Source organism: Styela clava, chromosome 13 (genome assembly GCF_964204865.1).
Source record: "Styela clava chromosome 13, kaStyClav1.hap1.2, whole genome shotgun sequence".
NCBI classification, from domain to species: Eukaryota; Metazoa; Chordata; class Ascidiacea; order Stolidobranchia; family Styelidae; genus Styela; species Styela clava.
Genome location: NC_135262.1, coordinates 17,972,891 through 17,982,906, shown reverse-complemented (window position 1 = coordinate 17,982,906; position 10,016 = coordinate 17,972,891). Strand labels below are relative to the sequence as shown.

The 10,016-nt window shown below is 38.3% G+C and overlaps 3 protein-coding genes across 3 annotated transcripts; all 3 read right to left on the bottom strand.

Annotated features, from left to right (window-relative positions):
- Positions 1 to 1,744: 1,744 nt before the first annotated feature.
- Positions 1,745 to 4,568, bottom strand: LOC144431223 (uncharacterized). Its single transcript, XM_078119059.1, has 2 exons — positions 1,837 to 4,568; positions 1,745 to 1,787 (listed from the first exon to the last, which is right to left on the bottom strand). The coding sequence occupies exons 1-2, from the start codon at positions 4,566 to 4,568 to the stop codon at positions 1,745 to 1,747; spliced, it is 2,775 nt and encodes a 924-aa protein (XP_077975185.1).
- Positions 4,569 to 6,580: 2,012 nt separating this feature from the next.
- On the bottom strand, positions 6,581 to 7,836 carry LOC144431222 (uncharacterized). The gene is made up of 2 exons (XM_078119058.1): positions 7,266 to 7,836; positions 6,581 to 7,218 (listed from the first exon to the last, which is right to left on the bottom strand). Exons 1-2 carry the CDS (start codon positions 7,834 to 7,836, stop codon positions 6,581 to 6,583), a joined length of 1,209 nt encoding a protein of 402 aa, XP_077975184.1.
- Positions 7,837 to 8,082: 246 nt separating this feature from the next.
- On the bottom strand, positions 8,083 to 8,496 carry LOC144431221 (uncharacterized). Its single transcript, XM_078119057.1, has one exon. The coding sequence runs from the start codon at positions 8,494 to 8,496 to the stop codon at positions 8,083 to 8,085; it is 414 nt and encodes a 137-aa protein (XP_077975183.1).
- Between the last annotated feature and the right edge of the window lie 1,520 nt (positions 8,497 to 10,016).

The window sequence follows — 10,016 nt, the reverse complement described above, 5'->3', positions numbered from 1 at the left end:
TGTTGTAGTCTGAACAAGATTATTTCATTTATTCAAGTTATTTTGCAGAAATTTATCTTCAATAATTGGGGAAAATAATTTTAAAAGTTTCTAGTGTCATATAATAATTCTTCCATTCTATGTCGTCTTTTGGCTTTGCTTCGTTTTTTTCGAGAGTTTGATGTCTGGTGTGATACTATTTTACCTGATTTTTCTTTGCCAGCAATCCCAACAGGTTATAAGATTTACGCGGCATCCACGAAAATTCCCCTCCCTCTGATATCAGATAGAATAGTTTCAATTCTAAAAATTAGTATATGACCTACAGAGAAAATCTGCCGAATGTTGCCACACCTACGGTGCCCGCTTCTCGGCCCACGTCCGGTTAAAACACTGTAACAAAGTTGAAAGTATTTTCTGTGGTAAATTATGTATCACGTGACAACATATCTGATCTTCGTCATGCAGGCGTTAGGCTTTTACACAAAAACAGCACGTTCTTTAATTCGTGCATACATTTACCACTTGCTATAACATCTCAAGTGTCCTTTCATATCTGTAACAGCCGTTCTTTGTGACCTGGACGACACCGACTGCACACTAGATATTTATTAACAGTTCAATAACGCGGTCTTTCAAGCCCCAAGTTTGTATCCTCAATCCAGAAAATCACACAACTCGAAGTATACAGTTGACACGGTTATCTTAATACAAACGTAAAAACAAATCAATACAAAATACTTGCAATAAATAAATAATCATACACAATTCGGCCTTTAGAAAGCCTACTCAAATTTATGAACACAATTATCAAACAGTCAATTATTAAGTCGAACCAAATTACTATTGAATAACTTGCAGTCTTCAAATCAGAAAGAGTTACAAATTATAACATACCGAATTTGTCTGCTATTCCAGGCTTAAATTATCATAAGTTGAACATGAAATCATTCGTCAAGGAAATCCAAACAAATCAATTAAATAAACTATAACTGTAAAATCAATCACAAAAGGCCATTTAATGCTCATAAAATATCCCTAAGATAGGCCTATGTGGGCAGCCATAATCTACATTATTTAATCGTCCTACAGTCAAAACAGAAAGCCAAGGTCGCTGAACAAGTTTAACTTATTTACAAATTACAACGAAACGAGCGCCATTCCCTGCAAAAGTAAAGCGCTATTTAAAGCAAATTACCGAAACTATCCATGTCTAAGCGAGACATGTCTGGGCAAGCAATTGCCACGAAGACTCTCTCAATTGTTTCGTAACAAAGTGTGTAGAAGCACACTGTCAATCAAGGGAAATTACGGCGTCAACAATAACAAATAAATTACTACACAAGTTAAACAGACGCAATGTTTAAGTCAATACAAATATCAAGTGAATGCGATTCTCGATGTAACATTCCCCCAGCCAGATGTTGGAACCCAGTGAAAACATCTTACTCACAAATTTCTTACATCGAGGATATCACACACTTGAAAACATTTTACTCATTAACTTTATGAATCAAGCACAACTTTGCAATTGGCCTTCTCAGTAAACCCCTGGATGTCTTCACAGTAACTTGACGCACTGCTCCAAGTTTATCAGGTGTAGTTTCCATAACACGTCCAGTCTGCCACTTCCCTCTGGGTATAGTATTGTCTACAAGTAGCACAATATCACCAACTTCCATATTACGTTCTTTAGAAGTCCATTTCTGTCGTGTCTGAAGTGTGGGTAAGTATTCTTTGGTCCATCTGATCCAAAACTGATCAGCTAAATACTGGATTTGTCGCCATCTTCGTCGAGTGTAACAGTCCTTTTTGTCGAATATGCCAGGAGGTAAATTACTTGTAGGATTCAGTAACAGCAAGTGATTTGGAGTGAGTGGCTCATCATCTTTCGGATCGAAACTTATTGGAGTGATGGGTCTGGAATTCAACTGTGATTCCACTTCACAAAAAATAGCCAAAGCTTCATCTGACACCAACTGATCGTGTAAGAGAGCAACCAAAATCTTTCGAACTGACCGAATTAATCTTTCGTAACATCCTCCAAAATTAGAAGCAGTAGGTGGATTGAAATGAAATTTAATATTCTCCTGACGCAAAAATTGTCCAACTTTGCTTGAATTCCAAACTTCTATTTCTTTACGTAGGATTTTATTTGCTGCAACAAAGTTACTACCGTTGTCACAGATGAACTTGAATGGTCTACTTCTACGTGCAATAAATCTTCTTAATGCGTTTATGAATGAATCTGCATCCATCGAGTATGCAACTTCCAAGTGTACGGCACGAGTTGTCATGCATGTAAATATACAGCCCCACCTCTTGACAGTACTTCGTCCTTGCTTTACAAGAAAATGTCCGAAGTAATCCACTCCAACATAGGTAAATGGTTTTTCACCTGGTGTGACTCTTTCTTTCGGAAGATCTGCCATAATCTGTTTCCTCACAGGTGAACTTCTTCTTCGACAAAACATGCATTTTCTGATAACAGATTTCACCATAGCGCCTCCTTTAACGATCCAAAATCGTTGTCTCAGAGAAGTCCATGTACTCCCCATACCAGAATGATGTGTAGATACATGATGTTCTCTTATAATCATCTCAGTTACATGATGTTTATGTGGAAGTATAATCGGATGTTTAACATCGAAATCAACTGGTGCATTTCTCAATCTCCCACCAACTCTGATGAAGCCATCTTTCACAATCGGATTGAGTTTATGCAGAAAATTTGCAATCTTCAATCTCTTCAGTACTTGTTTCCCAGATGTACTTCTATGATTGTCGTTCAGCAAGGCATCAATAACTTCGCCAAATTCTTGTCTCTGTATGTATTTCAAAATGTCGTCTCCAGCAACTCGCAATTCTTCAACTTCAAGTTTCTCATTGCACTTATAATTCTTCTTCTTCTTATGAAGGTAGTCTTTGAATCGAATCATCCATGCACTTGCCTTTTTCAATTTATACCATGTTGAGAAATATGAAATGAATTTATCAATTGGCTTCAAAGCGGAATCAGAAACATAATTCGCAACAACTCGTGGCTTGCATCTTACAAATTCATCAGGAAGCTCAGGTAACTGCACTGGCGGTTTAGGCCAATGTTCCTCTTGCTCTTGGAGAAATGATGGTCCCTTCAGCCATCGTTCATCCATCAACGATTGTACCGACAACCCTCTGGATGCATCGTCTGCCGGATTCAAATCTGTAGGTACATATCTCCACTGCAAAGCATTCGATCCCTCTTCAATCTTTGTAAGTCGATTTGCCACAAATGTTGGAAATCTTCGTGATGTATTATTAATACTCAAAAGCACGGAAGTTGAGTCTGTCCAAAACATCGACTCTATTTCTTCGAAGTCTAATTCACGTCTCAGGAATAAATCTAATTTGACTGCAAGAGCGGCAGCAGTCAACTCCAGCCGTGGTATTGAAACAGTTTTGATGGGTGCAAGTCGAGCTTTTCCTAAAAGAAACGCAACATGAATCTTCCCATTTTCATTGATTAGTCGCAAATACGATACAGTCCCATAGGCAACTGCAGAGCCATCTGCAAAATGGTGTATTTGACGAGTCACAATATTGCCAAAACCAGAAGGCGCAAAACATCTTTGCATGAATATATTTTCAAGTCCATGAATATCTTCGAGCCATCTGTTCCACAATAAATTTTCACTATTCGATATTTCATCGTCCCATCCATAATTATTTCGACATAACTGCTGCATCAAAATCCTCGCTTTAAGTATTACAGGTGCCACTATTCCCATTGGGTCAAATATCGAACTGAGTACAGACAAAATCCCTCGTTTTGTTGCGGGTTTTGATTTCACATTAACATCAAATCCAAAACAATCTTCTTGGATATTCCACTTTATTCCGAGTACTCGATCGATCTTTTCAGGTTCTAAGTTTACACTTGACGCAGTGTCTGCTCTGTCTTTAGCAGGAATCTCTGACAGAACTTCAGGATTGGAACTTTTCCACTTTGCTAGATGAAATCCTTTTTTCTCCAGCAATTTATTCGTTTCTCGAACAATATTAATTCCCTGGTTTACAGTAGATGAGCCATTCAGGTAATCATCAACATAAAAATTTCGCTCTACTCTTCTGACAACTTTTTCGTCAAATTCATCTTGGTGATCTTGAGCCGTCTTCTTCAAACTCCAATTAGCGCAAAATGGAGATGAGACGCTACCAAATATGTGCCTGACCATAAAATATTCTGATGGATCTTGTGACAAATCACCTCCAGGCCACCACATAAATCGCAATACATTCCAATCCTTTGGGTGCACTTTCACCTGATGGAACATTGCTTCGATGTCAGCCACAATAGCTATTTCGTGTTGTCTAAAGCGGAGTAGTGTTCCAAGTAGAGAATTTGTCGAATCCGGGCCTCTCAATAGTTGGTCATTCAAGGAAGTATTCATGCAACGCGATGCAGCGTCAAAAACAACGCGTACCTTACCTGGCTTTTGTTCAGAAAACACAGGGTGATGAGGCAAGTACCAAACTGCACCTTTACGGCCAACTTTATATTCATTCGGGATACGTTTTGCAAATCCAAGACTAATATATTTCTCCATAGTATCACAGTACTTCTTTTTCAAAACAGGATCACTCTTCAATTTTCGTTCAATGTACTTTAAAACTCTTTGAACTCTGACGGCTCTGAGCGAAGTTACTCGCTCACCCTGAAGGTTCGCGGCGCCGTATTGGTAGAACAATAAAATAAGTCTAAATACTGGCTATTTGGCACGCTTGTAACTTTTTACCAATTATAGATAGCACGTTGTGAGACATTTCAATCGAAAGGAAATTTTATCGTGCATTCAGAATGTATTTTCCATTTTGAAATACATTTTGTCAAAATTAATAAAATTGACCCTAATCTAACAGTCATTTTTCTGCATGTATGTGAGTTTTGGCTTGAAATTTTGTTAGTTTGGTACAAAATATACTGCCAATATTTGATGTTCATAAAGAGTTTTTTATAAGCTTTTTGTTGATATTCGAATTACTATTGTGGCTGCCATATAACCAATTTTATATTTAAATATTTAATTGTGTATCATTGTGTCGGGTGAACAACATCGATAAGCGGCCATGACGCACTGATTACGCAGCTACGCAAAAGCCGATCACGTGACTACCGTCATTAAGATGTTGATAAGTACGTCCGAAACGTATTGCGTGGCAAAATGCGCAAGATAACTTTCACGACGACGTTCTCAGCGGAACATCGGTCGCCGAGTTTCGATATGATATTAACCCTGTATGGATTGAAGTACCGACGTCGAGTAATGCGTGCAGTAATAGCGAAGTGAAGTTAATATCGTCATATAAAATTTCACGTGGAAAATGTTTTATTCGCCCATGAGTATTTGTTCAAATATCAACCAAAATAAGTACTTACCTGCTCTGCAGATCAAAATATCTGATTTTACGAATGTTAGGCGAAGCAAGTGGATGGAATAATATCTGAGAGCACTAATACTGCAGAAAGAGCAACTCTTATTCCAACAAGATCATATGCGTCGCCAGAACTAGATACCCTACCGCAAAACGCCAGTTCTAATAATAGATGCGTCGTATGCAGCAAAATTTACATTATTGCCAAAAAACCAATCCAGCTGCTAAAGACAAAGCGTTGCTGAAACGATGCGAGACAGTATATAAGTACAAATACTGTAATGAGTACCTATGTATAGATAACGAAACCAACAACCATTGGTATAACTGGCACAACAAAGTGCAATATTGGATTTAGTCTGCCTAATATTTTCATGTTCCTCATTGTTCCGGGCACAACGAAGTGCAATATTCAATTTAAAATTTTTAGCAAGCAGTCTTTTATGCACATACATTTTTCATGGTCTTTATTGTTCCGTTATCCGCTAATAAAATCACAATCTTGTTCATATTGCGTATACGTAACCACAACTTAATGGGGCTTGAGCGGGCAGTCAAAGTCAAAGCGTAGTGCGAATTTTGAATGCGTAGCATCGGGTTAATTAATTACTTCCTGCGGACATTTATATAATAACATCTCGACGTAACGTTATTGCGGATATCGTCACGTTTAGTTGCATTTGCGTAATATGCGTAAAGTTGTGCGTGACGAGACGTTGCCTCTCTCCAATGAGAACATCAATTTGACGCAGCGTCGCTGTTAAATCTACAGATAATCTAATATATTTGGTCATAAAATTTGAATGGCTCATCGTAAAATCGTTTTGGATACGTATATAAAAAGCTATTCAAATTCTCCACATATATTGCCGATTGAATATGTGGCTATTTAGGCAAGAAGTCGAAATTCTTTATATTAAATATTTGTTATCATACAATAATTTCATACGCACTTTCAAATTGCCAATTTTACTGAAACATCGTATATTAGAGCACCGATCATCCCAATATAATTAGTCCCAATAACAAGCTTTCATGCAATATAAAATTTATTTAAATACTCATTGTGGTTCTTGAGATACGAGATCATAAAGTTGATTCCCGCCGACACGAAAAACAAGCCGGTAAACCGGCTTGCCGGGGCACAGAGCGTACTCAAACAAGCCGGTAAACCGGCTTGCCGGGTTCAAGCGGTTAAGCGTTTCATCGCAACACTTCGATTGTCTGGCAAATCAGGACATCCTGGCTTCCATGGCAATGGTAACTGATAATGTCCCTCCACGATCTCAACTGAATCTTCCATCAATTGCAATGCGTATTTGTCTTCCTTAGACATTGATGGAATAGGCGACAGTGAAGCGTCTTTAAAATCACTTTCCCACAAACATTTGATTTGCTGACTCAGCAAGTCTTCCTCTTGCACTTGAACGCAATGAATGTGAACATCACTGTTTCTCTCCTGAGATAAAGCTGGTCCAACCAATGACCATCCTAAAATGGATTTATTCGCCGAAGGTTCATTGTGTTTCCCTCGTTTCTCATCCATTGTCCAAAACACTTTAGGGACATTTACCCCAATCATCAACATCACGTCTTTACACGACAGAGTAGGAATCTTCAATCCCTTCAAATGTGCATAACTTTGTACATCAAATTGTGCTTCATTAGCTTTAACAGGCAGTCTATCAACAGTTAGCACATGAGATAAATCAACACTTTCTCTACCATCAAGTGATTTTACAGTAAAATCAACCGCATAACCATCTTGTGATGTTGGTACCGCATTCACAGTTGTCAACGAAACTGCGTTTTCTTGCCTCTCAACTTCAATAGATCAAGAAGTCGCTCATCGCATAAGCAAGCAGTAGAGCCTTCATCTAGAAATGCATACGTTTCTATTTCTCTTCTGTTGGCACAGATCTTGACAGGTACAATATTCAAAAAACATCCTGCTGAGCTTTTTGAAGTCGCATATGCTTCAACTTTTGGCTCATGCGTACCAGCAGCATTTTCTGTCTGGGTACATGTCTCTTGTTCTCTTCTGTGCAATAAAGTATTATGTTTCAACCTACACCCGTCAACAGTACAAGCAGGTGGTTTACGACAATTTCTCGACATATGACCATATACAAAACAATTATCGCACAATCTTGCCTTTCTAACAATCTTCAAGCGGTCACCGTGTGACTTCTGCAGGAATTTGTAACAGTCAACAAGTCTGTGTGACGTCTTCAAACAGTCAGGACAGACATGTCTTCCCTTTTCAATATGTTTTGCACTGGTAACACTGCTGTCAACAGCTGAAGTCACAGCAGTAGAATGAGCGTGAATCTTTCGTCTATTCGATGATTGAAATCGTAAACGATATTGCTGTTCTTGCTCCCTTCGAGCTCTCAAGGCTTTTCCATAAGGCGTATTTGCAGCCGCAGCCTTTTTCTTCATAAATCGAACAAGATCTTTAAATCTCACTTCTCTATCTTGTCCATCTAATTCTGCCACTGATTCTTCCTAGTTGTTCTGCAACTTGAGAGGAAGTCGTAATACGATGGACAAAATAGTATCAAAATTATCCAAATCCCCAAAATATTTCAAATGTGTCAAAGTGACTAAACATTCTTCTAACGTTTGAGAAAGACGTAACAAACCTTCGTTATCTCCAGGTTTCAACCATGGTCCTTTAGTCAACTCTTATGAATATTTTCTAGCCACAAGCATTGGTCGACCGTATGTCTTTCTGAGCAAATCGCATGCCTCTTTATAACCTTCGTCGGGTGGCAACATTGTACAGTGCATAATCAGTTCCCTCGCATCACCTTCGCAGTATTGTACCAAATATGACAACTTTGTACTTGTATCATGTACTCTTCTATCAATATTTAAGTTGAAGTTAGTGATAAACCGGACATATTCAGTCTCTATTCCACTAAAATGCAATAATTCAGGTCGAGGTCTATCAATTCCGTCTTGCAACATAGATGCCATATTGCCCAATAAACTTTCCACATTTGCTGATGATTGATCATGCGTGTTTCTTTGTTGTGGGATGTGTGGTTCTGTGTACGGAGGTCGGTTCACTGATTCATACTGATCAGGAATATTCATGGGCTCATGGCATCTCGCATATTAACAGTAGAAACTGGTCTTCTAACATTTAGTGCAGGATTTTCCACTGTGACTCGAGATTGTGACAACAAATCTGATGCTGGCAGTTTAGGTCTCACATCAGGAGGCTTAGATACCGGAACCACTATTTCATTCGACTCTTGGATTTTATTAGGTGAATGTGAACGAGATATATTTTCATATAATGACATACCTTCGCCTCCCTGAGAAGCATTTTCCCATACATCGGCTGCTATACAGGCTGATTCATATGCATGCTGCAATTCCAAACGCTTTGTTCCACTTTGAGCATCCTCTTCGATTTGTCTAGCTCTTATTTCAGCGTCACGTTTAAGCTTTTCAGCCTTCATTCGGGCTTCCTGCTCTTGCTTTCTAGCATTTTCCATAGCTTCGCGTTCCAACCTTTTAGCATTTTTTGTAGCCTCACGTTCCAGCCTTTCAGCTTCAATTTGGGCATCTAATTTCATTTTCTCTGCTGCCATTTTCGCATCAATTTCTCGCTTTTTTGCGGCATCTTTTTCTACTTGCTGCCAAATACTAGCATGAGCAAGTTCTCTGATGGAAATGGCTTCTGTACGTTTAGTACTCGAACTTGAACTGGCACACGAACGACGGGAACTTTTCTCAGAAATTATAGAACGTGCTTTGGGGCTATGTGTCGATGATTTATGACCATCAGCGTCACTCTTTTTGAACCAATCACGTAAGTGCACATTAAATTCTTGAAACTCGCGCAGTTCACACTGGAAAAATTCACTGACATTTCTTCGATCTTCTTCAGAACGTAAAGTACTCACATGAATTTCATGAGCATTTGAATACTCGGTGAACCGTTTGTCAATGTCAGCACTTTTCAATTTCAACAAATCTCGATTTTTGTAGTCTGACATAAGTCTCTCAGCATCTTGATATAATTCCTTCAGACGAGCACGTAACTCTTCTAAATTTGATTTCGAAACAGATTGTGCATCCATAATGTACAATTACAGTGCTCATCGAACAAGCAACAAAAGTTCAAATGTTCAACAGTAGGATGATTTCTTCCAATTTGACGTTATACCGAACTCCTGTCGGCATTCGACGATTACTTTATTTATGCAATATCAAACGTTATATGCAAATTTCGATAACTTTATTTGCGGAAATTCGATAACTTTAATGTAACAGCCGTTCTTTGTGACCTGGACGACACCGACTGCACACTAGATATTTATTAACAGTTCAATAACGCGGTCTTTCAAGCCCCAAGTTTGTATCCTCAATCCAGAAAAACACACAACTCGAAGTATACAGTTGACACGGTTATCTTAATACAAACGTAAAAACAAATCAATACAAAATACTTGCAATAAATAAATAATCATACACAATTCGGCCTTTAGAAAGCCTACTCAAATTTATGAACACAATTATCAAACATAGTTAATTATTAAGTCGAACCAAATTACTATTGAATAACTTGCAGTCTTCAAATCAGAAAGAGTTACAAATTATAACAT

Bases quoted from the DNA above. Each gene is read 5' to 3' on its own strand.
- LOC144431223 (XM_078119059.1), bottom strand. From the start codon at position 4,568: ATGGAGAAATATATTAGTCTTGGATTTGCAAAACGTATCCCGAATGAA. The intron at 1,788-1,836 runs GTTACTGAATCC...TTCGACAAAAAG, and splicing joins CTCACTCCAAATCACTTGCT to GACTGTTACACTCGACGAAG.
- LOC144431222 (XM_078119058.1), bottom strand. From the start codon at position 7,836: ATGAAGAAAAAGGCTGCGGCTGCAAATACGCCTTATGGAAAAGCCTTG. The intron at 7,219-7,265 runs GCTCTACTGCTT...GATCTATTGAAG, and splicing joins GTATGCATTTCTAGATGAAG to TTGAGAGGCAAGAAAACGCA.
- LOC144431221 (XM_078119057.1), bottom strand. From the start codon at position 8,496: ATGAATATTCCTGATCAGTATGAATCAGTGAACCGACCTCCGTACACA.